This window comes from Drosophila sulfurigaster, chromosome 3, assembly GCF_023558435.1.
Source record: "Drosophila sulfurigaster albostrigata strain 15112-1811.04 chromosome 3, ASM2355843v2, whole genome shotgun sequence".
Lineage (NCBI taxonomy): Eukaryota > Metazoa > Arthropoda > Insecta > Diptera > Drosophilidae > Drosophila > Drosophila sulfurigaster.
The window spans coordinates 2,904,907-2,927,601 of NC_084883.1; the positions used below are offsets into that span (position 1 = coordinate 2,904,907).

Consider the following 22,695-nt stretch of genomic DNA (forward strand, 5'->3'; position numbering starts at 1 on the left):
ATAGAAATATTTTTATGTGCATTTTTCTTTGTTGGAACTTTGCTAAGTGACTCGCATGGAAATCAAGTAGAGCCTGATAAATGACAAGCGAAAGCGATTTACAGAACACGAAGAATAAAAAACTTTTCACTTTATAGCCCCTAAATATGCATCAGACTCTGCGTAGGTGTGTATGTGTATGTATCTGTATATGTGTGTGTGTATGAGGGGCAGTCAAAGGCAATAAATTCTCACAATTGATTTTGTGGCTGGTCCCCTCAGCCTTCAGTCTCAATGCTACTGGTTGGTGGTAAACTTGCGCCGCATTTGAATGATTCAGACTGAAATTTTGTTACTTATTTATTTTGATTTAACATTTGAATGTTTTATTCATGCGAATGACGACCCACAAGATGCCATTAACATATTTACACATTTAAATGATTTTAATACTCTTGAAAACAAAACAAATTCTCGCCACTTTTAAAGTCAAATTTCTTTTCTTCTTCGATCTTTTGTGCCTTCAATATAAACAATTGTAAACTTCGCAGAAACTTTTGCCTATACTAGATATCAATATATGTATGCTTGGCCATTTATTAGCAATTTAATTATATTTTAAATTAACAACATATTCTAAACAACGATTTCCTTCACCCATGCTGTGTAGTTGTTGCTTTGTGTTTACTGGAAAAAAGCACATCTGATGACTCGCTGAGATTCGGGAAAGCTGCTTACTCTGCCCCAATAGAGCGATAAGCGCCGCATTAGCAACGGAAATTTATTGCCAGATTTCATAGTTGAGATGAGCTGTAAATGCGCTGAGTTTACCGATGTATTTCTTGTTGTTGTAATTTGTAATTTCCGCCGTAAGCATTCAGGAGAGATGTGGACAGACGGTAAGCTTGCCTGCGCCCTACTTGTGTTTAATGTCAAAGCAATTATGTAATGGACTTTTTGACAGTCGAAAAAAAGTATCTCATGGCCAACACAAGCACATACAGAAATAGTCAAGCAAAGTCAGAAACAATTAAGTTTAAAGGCTTAGACACACAAATCCGGGCACAAAGGTGGCCAAAAAGTGTGCGTAAGAAAGCTGAGAAAAGGCTGGAAAAACGACAAAAGTGTATGAAAAATGAATGAGCCACACGCTAGGACAAAACCAGCACAACAATTGGGCACTCACATATGGAAATGCATGACAAATAGATGCTCCATAATATTCGGATAACAAAACATTTGCTTTTTTTTCGGATTTGCATAAATGTGTTGTATTTTATATGCTAATGTGGGAAAGAAATATGACATGGTTTTTATTTAAAGTCTTTTACATAACTTGTTATAGAATTCAATCAAATTAATATGTTCTCTTGTCAGACGAAGAGAAAAGTTGAATGGCTGTTTGTAGTAAACAAGTTTACACTCATTTATAGGTTATTTTGAATACAGGGTATGCCAAAGAACAGCTGCTTTAGTGCGCAGTAAGGCATGAGTTGTACTTGACATTGCCTGACAAGCACACCCAAACACACACAGACACACACACACACACACACACACACACACACAGAGAAACAACAATCATGCAACCATATTCACACAGACAAACATGCGAGCTAAGCCCCAAAGGCCAAATGCTATAAAACAGCCGAAAGTTGCTTTTTTCTGTAGAATTATAATATTGCATGCTGATAAAACATTGAGAGCCAAAGCACCCAAGGGGATTACAATTAAAAGCGAGCACACATACAAAAGTATCTATACTCATGCGCACACATACATACAAACATACAACTTCACAATCGACGGAGAAAGTTGAACTGGCGGAAATCATTTTGAGCATTATGTTCATTTGTATTTTTACACTTTGCATGGCAGATAAAAAGCGAGCCAAAGAGAGCTCTCCACTCAACCCACTTGTTTTTGCTGATACCTGCACTCTGCCCCATGCCCCATGCCCCATTCCATTTGCCACTTGCCACTTGCCTTTTGCCACTTGGCCCGATAAGTTGGCACAGTCAAGGCCCAGTTCGAAGCACATTTCCATATCACTTGCCACCAGAGCGGCCTTTGTGGAAGTTTTGCTCTGGTTGTGTTTTGTTTTTGTTTTTGTTTACGAAATGCCTGGAAAACCACAAAAGGCAAGGCGCGGAGCATTTGTTAGCAACAAATTCAACAGTTTGTTGCCAGCAACCCCAAAAATGTTGCCAGACCCAATGTTGCCACACTGTGTGGCACCTACACACTCGCTGGCCCCGGGTAAGTCGCCGGCGTATGCTCCACTCGGCTCTCTCTGGCGTTCTGCTCTCTCTCTCTCAGCCTCGTCTCTTAAATCGTTTTCAGTCCCAAGGTGTGTTGAATTTGCTGGTCTTTGATAAACCATTCGCCAGCCAGAATTTGAAGCAGTCTGCAAAGGGTTCTAGACGTTAACGGTTCTTCTTAATATCAAACTCAAAACCAAGAGCAAAATCGTTGCGTGCGTTCTAACAGTTTCTGATTGTTTAAATCAAGTGAAGAAAGTGCTATAAAAAATACACGTTCAACTATTTGCTGCAGTTATTAAAGTAAATATTTTATAAACAAATCATTTCTATTTATCTATCAAATTAACTAGAATGTGTGTGATATTTTATAAATTGATGTGATTCATCGATTGGAAATAATTTCAAATGGCTGCATTAAATTGTTCTTTTAATTTCAAACATTATTTGGATATTCTTCGAAATATATTTTTGAAATCTTTTCAATAAAGTTGAAATATATTTAAACGTTAAACTGATTTCGTTGATGTAAAATAATTTTTATTGGTTTTATTGTTCTATATTTGGTTCTCGTTTCTACCACATTTCTAATTTGATTGTCATATTTATAAGTACAGCACATGAAATTATTTATAACGTAATTTATTGTATGCTGCAAGTGCAAACGGCGTTGCCAAAAAGCATTCCAATCGTTTCTCAAGGTTGGTCAACAGTGGCAGCTGCCACAATTTGCAATGTTGCAGCCAGCAGCAGCAGCCCGATCAACTCGGAGTAGTCCCTGAGAGCTCCAAGAGCTCAAAAATTGAATGCAAAATATGGCTGCGTCAATTGGTGGCACAATCGACGGATCTAATATGCAAACTGAATGGTTCGCTCTGCGTTTGCTCAACCTTTATGCAAATTGCCGTAAATACAATTTGGCAGACATAAAGCCGTGGGACGAGAAAACAATAAAAAAGACAACAACCAACAAAATTTCACAAACAACAGGCTGAATAAAGGAGCCAGCCGCATTGAAAATGCTTGAATTTCAATTAAAAAGGGTCGAAAAAATGTCAGCAGTAATTTATATTCATATTACGTATACGGCACGAGCGCCGCATTCACCAGTCATTTAATGACAAACTTGACACTAAAAATGCCCCATAACATAACAACGTCCTTGTTTATATGTATTGTATTTGTTGTTCTTTCGCAAAATTTAACACAATGTGCCCTCAAGAGCTGTCGGAATGTCTAATTCTGTCTGCTGTCTGTATACATCGTAGGTCCTCGTCGGAAACCCGCTCCGCTCCGTCACATTTATGACAGCCCGGGTCTCGTTAATTTATGTTCATTCATAAATTTGCTCCCCGCCACGAACATTCTTAGTCGAGATGTTCATTTGCATTTTGCGCCCCCGTGTATGCAACACAAATCAAGTCGCCAACTTTGAACGTTATGTTGTGCGTCAAGAAGTCGTCTCATCGCGTGATACGCACAATGTGACATTTCACTGATATTTATAGACACCACTGAACACAGTCGACAAGTGTACAAACTATTGCTATTTTCTAGAATTTTAAGTTTTGTTGGAGAAACAATACTATTTTTTTATGATTAAACACTTTATTAAAATTCCTTTTTAGTGAAAGGCTTGTCTGTTTAGATAGATTTGTATTATTTTTCTTGAGAAAAGGAAACAATAATAAACTTTAATTTATAATTGAACTTAGTAGCTTAATTCTTCAGCATAAAGTGCCACTAAAACTTTTTGCTGTCTACATTTAATAATTATTTAGTTGCCATCAACAAGTTTTTAAATTCTTTGATGTTAATTACCGTTAGCACTTGCCAAGTGCATTGTTAATTACATGTAACATACTTCGTATATAGTACAATAAATTACTTTTAATTGCTGTCATCTGCATACTTAACATACTCAACATGTTGTCATGCTTGTGGCCACACTTGAGTCAATTGCGAATTGCAGGCTTTATTTCTTTGCTTAGCCTACAGAACAACAACAAAATCAGCGTCAACAACAACAACATTTAATTTTTATATTATTTTTCGGTATGGGAAATTGCAGATAAAAAGTCGACGCAGTGGAAATTGTTTCGCATGTTTCTCTTTTGCCTTCCGTCTGCATTTCCTTCGTTTTTTTTCCTCTGCCACAAATGAAATAATTAAAATAACACAAATGCGCACCAACAGCAACACACAACCTCGCCCAAAATACACAACAACACATATTGTTGAATCTCTCTTGTTGTCGAATGTTTTCTTAATTTAAGAAAAGCGACGGCTCATTGTGCACGCGTTGTGGCAACAACAATGCCCCTCGAATAATCAAAATAAATATGGCAAAATTGAAATGAATGAGTGAAAGACGCCAGGAAGTCAACAAGCCTTATTTGCTCTAAGGTTGTAGGCTTTTATAATGCTTTCTTCGGAAAGAAAAGTGATATTACAAATAACAATTCTCAGATGCCTTATTATAGTCGTATGAAGTGTGCGTATACTTAATAAATCATAAAAACACCAAAACTGATTTACAAATATTTTTAGTGATTCAATTTAGATTCACACAGTGTTACATTTCTTAACAAATCGTCAACTTCTCTCTTGGATGAAATACTAAACTTTTAATTTGTGACTAGAATATTTTTATGGGTCGCTCATATGATTTTTTAAAGCAAAATCTTGTTAAAAACTATTGGACGAACGATCATATTAGACAAGAGACATTTTAGATTAACAACAGAATTTAAAGAAGAAGACAGAACAGATAGTTATAGATTATTCTATTATAAAAAATAATTGCTCAGGCGATAAAGTTGATAACAAATAAGACATTTTATATTGCGAACATAGTTGATCTCATTATTTTTGGAAAATCAAATTTATTTTTCGATTTGAACATGTTTTTTATGTGAAATACTTTATTTATTTATATTATTTATTCGTATTACCAATTCGAAATACAGCCAAATCTTTTTCTATTTTAACAAAAATGAAAAAAGATTTCCCCTCATATATTAAAAAAAAAAAGAAATAAATAAACTATCATAAATATCACAAAATTTAAGTAGATTCAAATGACTTCTACCTTGAAAACAGAAATTTGGATTTTTCCATTAATAGGTTGATTCGACTTAATTCACAAGATTATCAGCTTAAAGGGTACTGCCAATTAGCAAACCTTTCATAGCATAATGAGAGACCTTGGCCTGTAACAAGCTCATGGAATTAACCAAAATAGTTACTTCAATTGAGCCTCATTGTGTAACCACTGTAATTGTCATTAAGCAAATTGTGTAATGCTTAACAATTGGCCGCCACTTGAAGAGACAATTTGAAAGCGCTAATTCAAGATGCCTCACCCACACACATCACGAGGCGAACCCACAGGAATTTTCCAAAATTATCTTTGTACAATCTTTGTAACTCGCGAGGAGTGCGTGTGTGTTGAGAGTGTGAGGGGGGAGGGGTGCGGGGAAAGGGGAGGTTGGTAAAGTGAAAGTGCCATTAAGGAACTTTCACGCCTAACAATAATAATTATTATAATTACAAGTTGGCCAAGAAGTTGAGGGCCAAAGTGTTGCCGTTTGCCTCAGGCAGCGTTAAATATTTACCCAAAAATATTTGAAGAACACCAACAGCAACAACAGTAGAGGCAATCAGCATAAATTTTTCTCTTGTTTTTCTTTTCATACATACTCGTATACCCTGTACAAATGTGTTGAAAATGTAAAACAGTTTTCAAAGTGCCAAACTTTACATAAATTTTTAAGCGTTCTTTATGCAAAAGTGAGTTGCTATAATTATTCAAGACGCTTAATAAAAATCCTGCAGATATAAAATAAAATATTTAAATTATTTAGAAATCGAGGAGACAGTATACTTTTAGGTGTGACTGTCATTTGGTTGACTAAAGGGAATCTTTTGAGTCTTTCATGTGTTGCTTTGTTTTGGGGAAGAACCAGAAATCATTGCACACATCCATTGCTTTTGGTTGGCATAGACATCCAGCTGTTTAATTATGTTGGCCAGCCCATTATTATTTATTATTATTATTACTTCTTGATTATTATTTATACAAACGCGCTGCCAGCGGGCATAAAAAACGTACCGACTATGTAAATATTTACAACATTTGCGCGTGTCTCAGTTTTATGATGGGCATTAGTCGGTCAATTTATCAAGCTTCTGGCTACAGATAACTGTGGATTGCTCTTGAGGGTGGTGATGGGGGGAAGTCTGTTAATCAAGGAAGAGCGACGTCATAAAATGGCATTTGCAACAGGCGTCGACAGATTTAATGAGCCAATTTTACCGACAAACAATTAAAAAACTTCTTTGAAATGGCAGCGATGGGTAAATAATATTAAAAATCTTATAAAATCGTAAATGTTTTCGCTTCTTCTTTTGTTCGACATTTTTATTTATACAAATAAGGCCGAACAAAATGCTGGGCGGCTTGTTATTATCTTCAGTGTAGCCGACTTTTTATGTCCGTATGATTTTCAGCCGAAATTTGCTGATGACGCAGCCGGAATTCAGCATTGTTTGCGTTGTTGTTATTGCTGGTTGTTTTGCCCCTCTATTGTTTACTTTAGCAGCTTCGCCAACACTTTTGCTATTTGTTTAACAGACTATACTACGAACTCGTATTCCCGCTAATTGAGTAATTTTTCTGCTATTATACGGAAATGTGATGTGGTTTCACTTATTTATATACATAAAATCATTCCCTAACACTCAAACTGACAGCACTTGTCTGACGTGTCCTTGCCCAGGTGTCTCTCTGTCTGTTTGTGTATTATATAGTATAAACATTTATATGTACTACAGGTGTGTAGTATGTCCAGAGTATATTCAGCATGGCGACTATTTTAAAATGAATGACTGGCATTTCCATTTGCAAATTGACAAAACCCGCGGGCTCCGCTCCAAAACAACAGCTAAAAACACAACTCACAAAAACTGTCACAGCATCCGGCAAAAGTCAGCAGAGCGACAAATATCTTTAACAAGTGTTGTACTATTCTATCCACCTTTTGCCTGAAGTGAATAATAAACTAAAAGTATTTGTAAAGCAAACTCTTAACACATAACTATTTTTTTTATTTATTTAAAATTCTTTAATATTTTATTATTATTGAAGTAAATAACATAACTACTGGATCATCATTTCCCAGTCAAGTTCCTCTTTACAGGAAATTGCAATTAACAAATTTGCAAAGGCAATTTTATTTGCACAAATCATAAACCATTACTGGATATAAATCTTCTACATCACTCAAGACTGAAAAGGTGTTATAAATGTTATACTAAATATAAAAAGTTTAGTTTCAATTCTTCAATCGTTCGATATCGGTTATCGTTTATCGGTGAACAGTAACCTCTTATTTTCGCACAGTGCTGCCAACTCAAGCGATCTATCAAGTGAGCTCTTAAAGTATCGATATATTTTATTCATTCAGCCAAAGACAAATTTACACTAGGGATTAAATATATTTGTGATTTGTGCTTAAATAATAATATTAATAATAAAATCTTATTTATAATTCCTTAAAAACTGATAAGTATACTACTTTCATACAGTGTACATAAAAAACAAATTAAATTTTCAATTCAAATATTCGTAGCGCAATTTGCATTTTTTCTATAGTCATATTAGAATACCATTATCAATGTTTTATTAATATATTAGAAGCCCATTTGACCCTACTCAGTCATGTTCGGTTGACTTTTAAGTTGTCTTTTGAAATGGGTCCTTCCATCTCTTATGACCCTGCCAGTCATTTCGTGCTCATTCAACCTTGCGAGTTCTGCTTGTTTCAAGCTTAATTGAACTCGTGTCAAATTGTTTACGATGTGCCAGCAACATATCCCTAAGTAGAAGAAAAACTTCTATGTACTTAGCTCGCTGTAGCCTTAAGTGTGAAAAATACTGCGTCGAAAGATTTGCCAACAAAAAAAAAGTCTGAATAAAGCAGAAAACCGGAATTCAAAAAGACGTTTGCTTTGGTTGCTTTTCATAGACTATTCAAGAGACTCTTGTTTCTTCAGCTAACCAAAAAATTTAATTAGAGAACCGCTATTGCTCTCTTTCTCTTTCTTTCGCTCTCATCTCTATTTCTCTCTTTTATTCAATGCCGCATAGCATGCTTGCAATTAAATTTATTATTTTTTTCTTCAACATAATTCTATTATTTTTTTTATATTGAAATACGAGCCGCCTTCTGATAAATTGAACAATAAAATAAAATGATACGCCGGATAAAGTCAGAGGAAATCATGTGGTGCAAGCGACGCGTCAGTTTGCAAGTGTTTTAATTAAATTTGTATGGTAATTCTAAAGGGGCGCATGCCAGGTGATGAGATGCTCTGTGTGTGGCCACAGACACAGCAGTTAATTAGTATACAGCACTGGCAGCCTAAGCTTTCATTTGTTTAAATGCACACTGCCAACACTTGTTTGCGACAGCCAGCTAACACTGCGTATACTCAATGCGGTAGTTGTTAAATGTGTTCATCGAGTAATGCGATCTGATTAGCAGTTTATTACGAAAATAATTCTCATAATTCTCTTCATTTAAGAGATTGTCAGTAAATATTAATGGGTGAATTTAACAACACTTTCTAGCTAATTTGCTGCATTGTCTGTTGAATAATGGAAAATTGCAAATTACTGACAGGCAATTCAACATTCGCATTATCGAGTCCGCTGTAGAGAAATGCAGTTTTCCTCTTTATTATTTCCTGTTTGCTCAGTCCTGACTAAGCAAAGATGTTACAACAGAAGCCATCTATTTAATTCCTTTACCAAAGCTAGTTTAATACAAATGACGCAATTGATTCCCCCTCAGTTCAGTATGAAAAGCAGAGCATGGACGCCCCGCTGACCTTTTATGGCATCATTGGCACCGACACATTTTGCATTTGCCTGTGTATTATCATAATAATAAATTCCGAATGTTTTCTTTCACATGTCAGACTTAGGCCAAAAATAATTTTGAGGCAGTCGCTTGAAGTTTCATTGAAGAGTGCGAAAAAGATAAAAAATATATAAACGCAGCTGCTGCTCCTATATATAGACTTCTTTACGTATTATCCGCCAATTGTTGTAGATACATATTACACATACATATATGTATATGTATCTTTATGCAGGTCAGACAACTTGGCCAATTAAGTGAGTAGACAAGAATGTAAATCACAAACCCATTGAACTTGAAAGAGACTTCTGCAATGCCAGCTAATTGAGTATATACGAGAAGTATGAAATTTTCAAGAAATGTTTAGAATGAAATTTATTGCGATTTACACATTTCACATTACGCCAAACACTTGCGAAACTTAGCGTGTGAAATCGCTCAGCGCATCTCTGGGGAAAGACAAATAAATATTGAGATTTATTAAATTAGAATGCCATAAACCATTCGATTCCATGTTCTGTGTTCAGCAGATTTATGCTATTTAAAATCACATAAATTAAACGCTGTTTGCAACTTTCGCTTAATTAAAATTTATGCACATTTTCGATATTGAAATTATTGTAGCCATGTGCCCGACGAAACCGGATAAATACTCGTAAATTACGCGCTAATTATTTAAGTCGCTTGAAAGAAATTCATTCCAACAGAATACGCCACGTGAAGCACATGCTATTTCCATATACGAAGTGAATATAAACATACAATAGGATATACATGGATGCAGATATAACGGAAGAGTTATGTGTATATCAACTGCTAGTCGCGTTTGTTTAATTGCATTCCTTTGGTTTATTGTCGCATCTAACTGCAATTTAACTTTACAAATTGGTTGTTAACATTTAAGTGCATTTTTATTAGCATAGGGTCCGAACCCAAACTCAAATCCAAATCCAAAACGTGAAGCGAAATACAATAAATAAAATTGTGGCAATGTCAAAGTGTTTTGATAAATTGTCTGTCTCGGCTTAGCCCCGCTCATAAATTAGATGTGCTCCCTTCGGCATTTGGCAGACGTTGGCAAACCTTTTATTGGTTAATCCCTTTGGGTTACAGATTGATCGGATCACAGATACCATACAAGTGGGTGAGGCTGAGGGTGGCTGGAGCATGCAAATCAATGCGGACCATTTGCCTTTTTATGATGCGTGTGAGCTCAGCGCAATTTTCAAACCATTGGGCAGCTGATTTGGGCCGAATTTCAGCATTCAGCATTCAGCTTGGCTTTAACGTGGTGCCCTGGCCAAATGGAAATGTCAATGTCAAGACGCAACTGTTGCCGGCTTTGCCTTGTTAAGTGTCTTGCTTTGATGCCAAGGCTAACTTTATTATTCCCGCTCGCATGCACAAGCAAGTGTTAGTTAGGGGGTAGGGGTAGGTAGGTTCTTCCCTTACCCTTATGTCGTGCTGTAATGAAAGTGAAATACAGTAGGGAAAACTAAAAACAACCTATACAAAAAACTCAACACAAAAAGCAGCTGAGACTTGAGTCAACTATGCGCTACTTCAAGATGCCCTGTAATGAGTGCTTCGCGTGCTTATCATGACAGACTGTTCAGTATACTGAGATACTATAAGTGGAGGAATGCTCAAATTTGTATTATTTGATACTATACAAAATATTCAAGTGTTTTTTTGCAATAGCTCTTTTATGGCTTTTCATCTATAGTGAATATTATAAGTTTTAAGGAACACAAATAATATTGAAAACACTTGAATTCCGCTGATAGAATCTGCGGCCAGTTAATAATCTAATGCATTTACTATACGTATATCCTCTATATGCAAGACAGTTAAAAGCGTATACCAAGAGAGACAATATATGCTGCATAATTCAACAGCTAAGCAGCAGGCACAACAGCACAAGCAGACTGTCGTCTGTCAGTCAGTTACTCGGTCATTCAGACATTCATTCAGTCAGTCAGTCAGCGTGTCAGTCTTGTACGTGTGAATGAATGTGTGTGCAAGTGTATTTTGCTTTTCAACTTCCGCCTGCACTGCACATAAATTATATAGAAGTGTGAGTGTAAGTGTGCGTGTGGTTTGCTGTGCTGATGCTTGAATGTCTTTATATATTATTATTTATGAATATGACTTTGGCTGACACATTGCAGTAGAAAGCTGAAAGCCACAAAGTTTTTATACACGAACACACTATGAACAGCTGTCTCTTTATATAGCCGCTTGTAAAACCGGAAAGCGTCTCTTTTTCCTTTGGTTTTACAGCAACATTACTTACATTTACTTGGTTCATCATTTGCTGGTCGTAGTCCTTGAGCAGTCAGCCAGTCAGATCACTGGCATAAAAGCCAGTCGAATGATGACCATAGGAAATGGAATATATAATAGAAACATTTGCACTGCAATACTGAAATGGTAGAATAATAGTCTGGACATAATTTGTAATATTCAAAAAACCAAAAACAATTATTACTCAAATGAAATATACCGGACCATTTACGATTACTTTACTTTTCTTTTGCTTGATTTGACATTCTCCCTCTTCGGTAACACCTCAATATCGATAAGTCATCGATATCAGTGCTACAAAATGTGCTAATCTATCGTATGCAAAAATTCAATTATTTTATATACATACATAACAGACAGAACACTTAGCTATCAATAAATAAATAATAATAATACTATGGTACTGAAATAACATTAGAAATAGTGAAAGCGTTCGAAATCGCAGTCGCCTGCCAAATATTGAATTTATAAAATAATCAATAAATAAAAACAAAAAACCCAAAAAAAATAATACAACTAATTTGAAGGCCAAACAAAAACAGTCTGAAAACGTCAACAAAAAGCCAAACTGTTATTGTTTTGTGTTGTTAATACTTTTACTACAACTGCAATTGCCGTTGTTTGGCGTAATTAAAGCTAAAAATAGAATCTGCCACAAAGCTATCGTCTGCGTCAAAAATACTCAAGGCACTAATATATAATTCAGCCTTTGAGAAACTTATAAATAGAGCAGGACGTGAGCCCAACATGTACTACACATTTCCGGCAGATTGTGTTGGAAGGCGGTAATACTATAGTACAGGCAGAAAAAAACAGACACAAACACTTAAATAGAATGCGAGAAGCAAGCTTAATGCAGTTAAAGTTAGCACCGTGCAGTAAACAGTTGAGCATGCAACGGGTAAGTGCTGAGCACTGCCCACAGCTGGAAGGCTGCTCCATTGTCCAGGCGTTCTGGAGGCCGACGTGTCACAGGTAGCTAAGCAAAAGCTCTCGGGCTGTGACTCGCACTCATCAGGCTGGGGCCACTTTAACACGCGCGCACGCCAGAGTCTTGACTTATGCAATCGCAGGCGACAACAGTGCCTGACAATTGTTTGTCCCCAGGCTGCTTTTCCCGTTCCTTGTTGCTTTTTGCTTACCTGGGTCAACTGGCGGGTCTCGTTTTGGTATTGTTAGCTGCCATGTGAAACGACCATTAAGCCGCAAGCCGTCTCGCCAGACGAATTTTCACTATTTCTGTTTCTTCATTTCCGTTTCCGCAACTGTTGTTGTCGCTGTTTTCGCCTGTTGTTGACAGCTCGCAAAAATGTGACAGCAAAAGCAAAAATTAAATTATATTCGTTGTTTTCGTTCGCTACGCTGCAGAAGCATTTTTATGGCATTTTCATGTCGGATGCGTATACTTAATATACGCACTAAATATTTATGCTTTTTGTTTATGTTGACATTCCGCGGGTCTCACATAATTAGGCAAGTGCGTGCGCTAATCAACAATCGGCAGAAAATAAATATAAATATATTATGCTTTTCACGGGGCACTTTGACTAATTATGCAAGGAAAATCATGGAACATCGTCAACAAAAACAACTATTTAGTATATTAATGCAATTTTAGTATATTCAAGTACATAATTTTGAGACTACTCTTACAATAGGAACAAAAAAAAAACAAATAATAAGTATATTGAAATAAGATATTTTTAGACAATACTTGCAGTATAGATTATTTATTAATTATACAAAGACAACAAAAACAACTATTTGGATTATTCATGAAATTTTATTATATTAAAGAAGACCATTTTGAGACTATACTTTATACTGTAAGTATTTATTTATTATTTATACATTATACAAGCAAACTCAGGGAACATCGTCAAATAAAACAACTATTTAGTATATTAACCAAATTTTAGTATGTTGAAGTAGATAATTTTTAACTATACTTCCAGCATATATTTATATTATTTATTTTTAATAATTAGACACAACTAAGAGACAAACTTTATTTGGGTCACAAGTATCAAAGCAAACTATTAATTGGATCAGCAGTTTACAAATCAACTATGCAAATATTTGGTGCCGTTTCAAAGTTGTCTTAGCTTCTTCCAATTTCCTGCATGTAATATTTGCTTGCTTTGCATATTTTTCAAAGTTTCTCTTTTTCGGCAGTTTGTCTTGCAAATTGCATTACTGGGTGCTGGGTGCAACAGAAGAGCGTGAATTATGCATAAACTATCGCAGCTTGAACTTATAGAGGCTATAACTTATACCTATAGTATGTATGCAAGTTGTGGAAATAGCTTAGCCATAACATTTTGCTAGCTCATGTGTGTGTGTGTTTGTGTGGCATGCCATATTTTGTATTTTCGATGCTCAACGCGCTTAGCGTTTGCCATTTTCGAGTGTCTTCTACACAATGAAAGTTTTCAAATATCCTGCAGCACTCACATAAATATATTTTCTACTTCATATGCCATTCCACAATTGCAGCAGTGACAGCAAAAGCAACAACAATAACAACAACAACAACAACAATAAAAGCGGCAACAACATCAATTGCTGCAGGCTGTGCAACTCGCACTCGTATTTGTGTTCCTTTATGCGTTTTGTAATAACAAACGGCGCGCCAACAATGCGAAGGTCCTTCTAATGAGCCTGACCCAGAATGTGCTCCAAGGCTTCTACTTCGCTATGTGCTCTTGGTTTTTCTATGCTATTTCTTTTCAGCCATAAAATGTCAACATAGCTGCAGTATAAAAGTCTTTAGGCAGCATTATTGCACTTAGTTTTGTAGTTGCAGTTGCACTTGGATTCGTTGTTGCAGTTAAAGTTGCATTTATTGCAATCAGCCAGAGCTAAGCGGGTTCTTTACGCAGCGAAAGTTCGTACTTTTTACGCTGGTAGGTACTAAAAGTTCAACAAGTGTTGCAATTGTTGTTGCTTGCTTAGATACTATTCCGCAAGTTACACAACTCAATTTAATGAAATGAAATTGAAGCATAATGTAGGAGAAAATTTAAAAACTTTCCTTAGTATACAATTTTTTTTTTATTTTTCATATATTTCTATACAGAAGAAAAACGTGATAAAATCAAGGAAAACTTCTTGATGACCATATTTAAGTAGTCTAAGGCTTAAGTTAAACATTACTTCTATAAATTTAAGTATATTTTCTCAATTCAAGACTGCAATAGTAGTCAACTATACATTATCAATATTTGGTTGAATATGTGTTGACCATATTTTAGATACATCATAATTCGCCAAATCGTTACAATTTAAATTGGGTTTGCCACTACTAAATGCAGCATTAAAACCTAGTATTTAATGATAATTTAATAATTTATTTATTAATTTTAATGGAGTACTAAAACTAATGACTAGACAAATTTCGCTTTAATTAATAATTCCAAGTGGTTTAGATTGTTAAGCGAACGCTTTTCTCGTTGCACAGCATTAAAAGCAAATATTAACGGGGAGTAAAGTTTAAAAGCAAAACAGAATGGTCAGTATGAAGAGCGCACACTGTGCGTATACGTAATCTCATGCAATTTGGCTCTGAAATTGCTGCAACTGTTTGGAATAGATAGTGCTACATGACTCAACTTGTACGGCAAACGCATTTGCAGTAGCATTAGCAACAGCAAAAGCAATTGCAGCAGTTACAGCAACAACAGCAACAAGTTGCCCCCGTTGCCCGCATTGATTCTGTGTATGTGCGTGTTTGTGTGTGTGTCTATGTATAGGGCACGGTGCAACTCATTTAGCGGCAGCTGCTCTAGAATTTGCTGGCATGTCCAGAGGCAGACATACCCATAGTTCAGGAGCCCGCAGGAGCCGCAACAAACTGCTACTCGCCCGCAACTTCCGAGCAGGACAAACGTTTAGTCCACATCCTGCTGCTGTTGCGGCGTCATCTGCCTTTTTTTTGGTTCGTCTTTTTTCCTTTTGTTTCAATGCCCGCAGCGACCGCACAACACATAACAACGGGAACAGGAACAGACAGGCGACAACAGCGGCAACAGCAGCAGCAGCAGAGGCAGCAACACTCGTTGTAATTTATGCTTGTTATTTTAGTTTGTAAAGCAATTTATATCGCATTCTCTTTGTTAAATAAGTACATATTTAACGCAGAGTGACGTTGCTGCTTTTGATGTGTTGTCTGCGGGGGGCCAATGTCGGGGAGCATGGCTTAATTTAAGTGTCGCCTTCAACTATGCTTTTTGCATTTTATGGACGGCAAACATTGTCTAGGTAGCTGCTCCTGCTTACATATAAGTGCGCAGCAGCAGTCCCTGCCTTGGTTTAAAACAAGTAAGCTACTGTCGAGTGTGCTCGACTGTCGAATACTCGCTAACCATTTTCTATAATAGCAAAACTGCAAAAATATCAAATATTGTTAAAAGTTATATATTTGTATATTCCAAAAGCTATATTTGTTATATTGATATTCAAATTTGTATATTTATATATCAAAAGATACTTAAATATACCAAAAGCTATATTTGGTAAAGCGAAATACTGCCAAATTCGAAAAATATCATATGGAGTACAAATTATACCAGATTATTAACCAAAAACTTAACACCCGACAGCTGCAGTAGTTTATTTTTTATATCATATTGTTTTTGAACATGTTTTTTATTTTTTAACTGAGTTTCAAGAGTTTTAAGGACTGTAGTTATTATTGTTTATAAAGCCTCGAATTTCTATTTAAGCTTGCTATTGGTTTTATTTTCGATTTGAGTAGGCGGACGTAGGCGTGATTAAACAAACTTAGCAACACCAATATAAACAAAATTGCAGCTCTATCTTATACAGTCTCTAAGATCTAGGTGTTCTTCTTCTTGGATGTCTCTTCTGTCTGTTAAATGCATTTTCTGTCACTACAAAGTTATAGTACTCTTCTACCCTATGAGTAGTGAGTATAAACACACTCACGCACACACGCACACAACATTGTGTGCTCTAATCCTGTTAGCTGCCCTTTTATATGCGCTGCCGCCGTCAGGCAAGAACGTCATTCGTTGGTATCCCACTGTCTATGTGTGCTATTAATTTTAAGCTCCCCTCCTCCGATGCCACATGAGACTCTCACTCTCCCAAACACTAAGCCAATAATGAACTTGCCGTCAAACTAATTGATTTAATTTTCATTCTTTGCTGTGGTGTTGCGAAATATGCAACAATTTTAAAGTTTTTTGTTCGGTTCACTTTTTATTTTCATTATTTTTTGTGGTTACTAAAAGTTTTTAGTTTAAGTTTCCTTTAACAGCAGTTGAGTGATTTTTGATTGCACCTGCTTACGTGACTTTTTGCCAAATGTAATTCAATTGAAATTTTCAAATTATCTTTTGCTTATTTTGTAGGTAACCTCAGCAAATATACACGGCAGTAAAACTACCAAACAAATTCAATAAAGAAAAGAAGTTGAAATGGATTCTGCTGCTGCTGCTGCCGCCAAGCGCGTACAAATCGAGAAGGCACACAATTTTATGCGTCAATATCGTGATCCCGAGTCGCGGGAACTGAAGAAACTGTCGGCAAATCAGTTTATGGATGTGTGGGCGCACTACGATAAAGATGGTGTGTAGTTGTACTTGATTTGAGCATATGTGCACACTAAAAAAGTTTAGTTTATATTTATAAACATTTATCTTAAAATTTAGGTTCTTAAAATAAGACCACTTTACGACCAAATTACTCAAATTAAGAAAATTATTCTAAACAGTGCCAATTCTCAAAATAAGAATAAATTAACACTTTTTTTATCTTATAATAATTTGATATTTGTGCTGTTGAAAGTATACAATTTTGTTTGCTTTTTAAAAAGAATTTGCTCAATGTTTTTGAAATTGAGATGCGTTTTCTTGCTTCAAGAACAACTTTGATTTTCGAACTATTTAATCAGTGAACATGTTTTGCTTCTCTGCTAACTGTCAGCTTTATTTCCTCCGTCACAGGCAATGGCTACATTGAGGGCACGGAATTGGATGGTTTTCTGCGTGAGTTTGTGTCCAGCGCCAATGCCACTGACATCAGCCCCGAGGTAAGTGCTAGAGTACCATAGTTCAATGCCAACTGTCAACTCATCTCAACTTAACTCGTCTGATATATTTCATGTACACGATATATCACATTTATCTCTTCGTAGGCTGTTACTGACACAATGCTGGAGGAGCTGAAGTCCTGCTTTATGGAAGCCTACGATGATAATCAGGATGGCAAAATCGATATCCGAGAGGTATGTTAAGATCCAACTACTTAACATGTTTACTTAACATGTTGTACAAAACATTTCTTTTAAGCATAGCTGGGCAATTTTCAATGCTTCATGTCGAACATGTCGTATGGGCAATGTGACATTCTGTTTGCCTCTGTGCCTGCTGTTTTCAAATTGCTTTTTAAATGATGCTGCTGTTGCCGCTTTGTCCCCATTTTTCCTTGGGGGGCTCAATAATTTATTTGGCCATTTTCGCCATTTGCCATTCGCCATCGTGCCCACGCTGAAAAAGTCTTGGTAGCGTCAAGGTCTCTCGAAAAAGTTTCGCCCGTCTTTAAATGACTTTTTAATTGAGGCTCAGCATTGCTGAAGAAGCGGCCACAGACTATTGAATGTAGCTTTTGTGTAACATAACTTCGACTTCAATGAAAGTAATAATAATAATGTTGCCAGCTTTTTTGGGCGAAGTGGCGAATGATAAATGAGACTCGGTATTTTTGGACAGGTTGGGACAACCCTTTGTGCCAGCTTACTCGCATTACAATGTGACTTCAAAAAGCTTTCAGCCACCCACATTCATCATTTATTCAACTTGGAAATGTTGCGCATATGCAATGTAGTCACTTTTCAAAATAAACAATCTCAAGGTAATACTGCTAAGGAAATGTCTAAGAATCAGCTTACACACACGTAACCCAAGCATTTTTGGGGACGGAGAAAAGCATCTGAAATTGTAATAATTAAATTAAGAGCAAACTTTAAAGTTTTCGTCCCTCGCTTCTGTCAATCTTTGGGTGCAACTCGACTGTCGACATGACCAAAATTCAAATCGTCACTTAAATATGGAGGCAAAAGTTTTCCGTTGCAATTTTCGCCCCAGAAACTCGAGTAAAACTAAAGCGCAGAATTTTACTCTTAGTTAGCCAAAATATTTCCAGCTAAAATAGCAATACAACCACGACTACTCTACAGAGAAACGGGATAAGTTTTCAGTTCCAAATTGTTTCACTTGCTACAGAATCCATCTCAATTAACTTATTTGTGTAAACAAAGCTTGCTGAATTATAACTTAAAGTTAGAGAACCCAAAAGTTAAAGCATCTATCTACCATCTAATATTCAAGTATTATTCAACTTGATTAACATAATTTAAGCTAATGGAGCTAATTTAATCAAGAGTAGATTTCGCTTTTTTTATATTAATGGAGAACATGTAAGAATAAACAAATATATTATTATATAATGTTTAATGTTATGTGAATCATTTGCTTATCGTTAACTTAAGCCGTAAGCCAAATTACAGTTGATTCTTAAAGTCAAACGATTTGGTGACAAATACATTTGTAAACTTTTATATAAATTCACAGCTCGCACAACTTTTGCCCATGGAGGAAAATTTCCTTTTGCTCTTCCGCTTCGATAACCCCTTGGAATCAAGCGTCGAATTCATGAAGGTAAGTGTGTTGGCCAACGGAGCGTAAAACGAGGAGCAGCCATTGGCAAACAGACTGGACCCAAGGCAGTCACAGATGCCGTTGAAGATGTTTGGAGCTGTTTTCGCCGATGCGGATGCAGATGGCGAAACCGTTAACAGCTTTTTACAGAAATGTATTCTTAATTAATTTGAACATGATGTACTCGATTACCCATAGATCTGGCGTGAATACGATACTGATAACTCTGGTTACATTGAAGCGGATGAGCTTAAGAATTTCTTACGTGACTTGCTCAAAGAGGCCAAAAAGATCAATGATGTCTCCGAGGATAAGCTTATTGAATACACAGACACCATGGTGCGTACATATACCTGATGTTGTATGTTAGATTAGTTTAGCTAGAGAGTAATTCATTACCGCACAAACAAAATGAAAAGCATCAACAACTATGCATTACTCAATCAATGTCAACGTTTTTCCTACAGACCATAAACATGTTGTGAGTCAAGTCGTGCGTATAATTTGCAATTAAATTTCCACAGCGACAATATAATGAGAATTTCTCTGCAATTTATCTGCACTGAAAGCGATATAAATTAAAAAGTTTATAATGGTACCAGACATATATGGACAACTTCGTGCATCTCTAAAGTGCGTGGTATAAGAAGCTAATTTGTTTTGTTCTTTTGCCAGTCTTGGTTGTCGGACTTCTTCGTCTTGAAGCACGTATCATAATAAATCATGGTAAAGAGTCCACGCCGTTAAAAGCACAGCAAACTCATTTGCATGTTAAAAAACCAAAAAAAAAGAGGGAACAAAAATGCCTAGGATGAAATATCTAAAAAGAAAAGTTGTCAAATTTTTCATTTCTGAAATCAGTGACATTACGCGAAAATTTCTGAACTCATAACTCTTAAACGGGTTAAGAATAAAAACTATTAATTATATTTAGCATTTCTTGCCAATCCTTGTTAACGCTTGTTAAGAAATTTTATACTCTGTCTTAACTTCTTTGGTTGACAAATGGAATATTTTGGACTCTTTTCTATATTTTTCTATACAGCTTATGATATATTTTAGTATTTGTTGGTATTTTAATTTGGTAAATTTTAAGGATAACTCTTCATTTGCAGTGAAGTTTGTTAAAAATAGGTAGAGGGTAGCTTTCTTGCTTTTTATACACTGACGAGCCTTAATTTATTTGGTTGACAATCTGGTATATTTTTTACTTTATAGTATATTATGAATATTGCAGTATATTGATATACCAAATATAGCTTTTAATAGAATTAAGTATTTTTTAGTTATTAGCTTTGAATATTTTAAGGGTAATTTAGCATTCGCACTGAAGTTTGTTGAAAATGGTTATCGGGTATCTCACAGTCCGGCACACTCGACTGTCGCTTCCTTACTTGTGGAAGTACTATATATAGTTCGAATTCAACAGGCTGGCAGTGCCTAACATCTTTTAAGCCTCTCAAACAGTTATTGTACGAAACAAGAAGAATAATACGTAATTGTAGCTTTTTTTCTTGAGGCGTTGTTGGTCCGCGGGGAACAAAAGTCATGACTAAAATCGTTAAGTAACTTAGCTAAGTCGATTTACGAGCATGTGTTTATTTCGGTGATGTTATCCAATGCTCAAGAGACACACAAGCAATTTCTATATCATTAATTAAGTATAAAAGTTTTGTCATTGAGCTCATTTACTTTAGCCCCGGTGTCTCTTTCTTTCGTTCTCACTCTCTCTCTCTCTCTCTCTCTCTTGGCAGCTCCAAGTTTTCGATGCCAATAAGGATGGCCGTTTGCAGCTCTCGGAAATGGCCAAGTAAGTAGATTGGCTAAGGCCTAGCAGACCGCCTACTGCATTCAATGTCAACAATACGCCCAACTTATTTATTGCAGACTACTTCCGGTTAAGGAGAACTTCCTATGCCGTCAGGTATTCAAGGTAAGTGCCAAGCATTATTAGTGCGCTTACCGTTCGATTGAGGAAATTGCGATGAAAGATATCGAGCCTTTAACTGTAATTTGCAAGAATATATACTTTACAATATATACAAGTATAAATATTTATAACTATGAGTAGGTCAACACTTATAGCACCTAGGTTAGTCTTAGCTTTAGCTTTAAATATTAGCTCTGAACTGAAATACTTGGCTAAAAGCAATGTATTAATCTTGCATTTAACTACTAAGGCCACGCGTATATATTATATTTTCACATTACTTGTTTTGTTCTTATTAGTTTCTTTTTACAAAACTAAAGCTGTGTGTCTGGTCGAACGAGTTGAAATATATTTCAGCCACGTTTCAACGCCATCAACGTAAAATAAAAGTTAGTGAAGCGCACACGGCGAAAAACCAAAGAAATTGCAATGCACAGCATAATAACCGAGGCGACCAACGTGGCGTATGTGAGATGTCAAAAGGCAGCTATGCCAGACACAACAGATTGAAACACCTGTTCAGTGGAGCAGGCGGTGGAGGGGTTGAGCAAATCAATTTCTGTGTTCTCGAGTAGAATAAATTCCCGCCCCTTACCTCTCTCTTTTCTCGTGTGCTTTACCCTAGTTTTTTTCTTGTCCACAGTCAGCACATTTTAGGGGTCGGTAAAAGCAAAGTTTTCCGCTTGAAATCGGCAATGGCAATGACTGACATCTGTTCAACTTTTGATTCTGTAATTAGACAAAGTTTGAGTCCCCAAATCTGAATCCGATGACAAATCTCAATCCTTTGCTGCAGCAGGTGTTACTCTTTGGGGAGAGACAAATGCCAGGGGAAAATTGTTTCATAGCTGTACATTTCAGAATTTTGTTTTGACATTTAATATTAAAGAAGAGCGCTGCTCAAAATGCGCCCATTGGGGTTAAATGGAGCGTTGCCCCAGCAGTGTTTGGAGCAACAAAAAGCCCCAGCTATGGCATTCATTGTTGCCATTCTGCCAGGCAACTGACTGCCCGGAACGTAATTGGTCACCAGGCCACAGAACAAAACCAACTTGGCCATAACTTTGCCATCGCTATAGACGCTACTCCAACTTTTTGACTGCAATATTTGCCCAAAATGTGGCTCGTTGTGCGCTCACATTTATGTGCTTGGCTTTCAGTCTGCTCAGTCAGCCTTTTGGGTTGAGCTCAAGGCTGCATTAGGGTTAGTCACAAGTTCTCGCTGGAAATGAAAGCAAGAATGAATGTGGATGAAAATGATAAATTACTTATTGTGAAAGGACCTCAAATTATCATAACAATTACCAGGCTAATTATGTGTATTGACGCATAATGCTTTGATGATTGCACGTGTTATTAAAAGAGTTACAGAATCAAAGCCATTAGCCTCTCAGAAGTTGGAAACATAATGCATATTACTTAGACAACTTCTTAAAGATGCTTCCACAAAAAAGTCTGAATCGGACTGAAATTGAATGCATATTATTAGACAACTTCTCAAAGATGCTTCCAAAGTAACATTATATACATAATTGCACCTATTCCAGTCTGAATTGGAATGGAAAGAAAACTTAATTTGAATGCATATAACCCCAACAAATTCTCAAAGA

The 22,695-nt window shown here is 36.2% G+C and overlaps 1 protein-coding gene across 3 annotated transcripts in view; it reads left to right on the forward strand.

Moving 5' to 3' along the window:
* Positions 1-2,376: 2,376 nt before the first annotated feature.
* Positions 2,377-22,695, forward strand: part of LOC133841646 (calbindin-32) — a 31,541-nt gene continuing 11,222 nt past the window's right edge. For 2 of the 3 annotated variants that reach the window (XM_062274275.1, XM_062274276.1), the window contains exons 1-8: positions 2,377-2,543; positions 16,849-17,065; positions 17,443-17,528; positions 17,634-17,723; positions 19,069-19,155; positions 19,354-19,494; positions 20,910-20,965; positions 21,043-21,088. In XM_062274275.1, coding sequence (XP_062130259.1) covers positions 16,915-17,065; positions 17,443-17,528; positions 17,634-17,723; positions 19,069-19,155; positions 19,354-19,494; positions 20,910-20,965; positions 21,043-21,088 — 657 coding nt within the window. In that variant the 5' untranslated portion in view covers positions 2,377-2,543; positions 16,849-16,914. The remainder of the gene's footprint in view (positions 2,544-16,848; positions 17,066-17,442; positions 17,529-17,633; positions 17,724-19,068; positions 19,156-19,353; positions 19,495-20,909; positions 20,966-21,042; positions 21,089-22,695) is intronic. The other variant, XM_062274277.1, reaches the window with a different exon arrangement.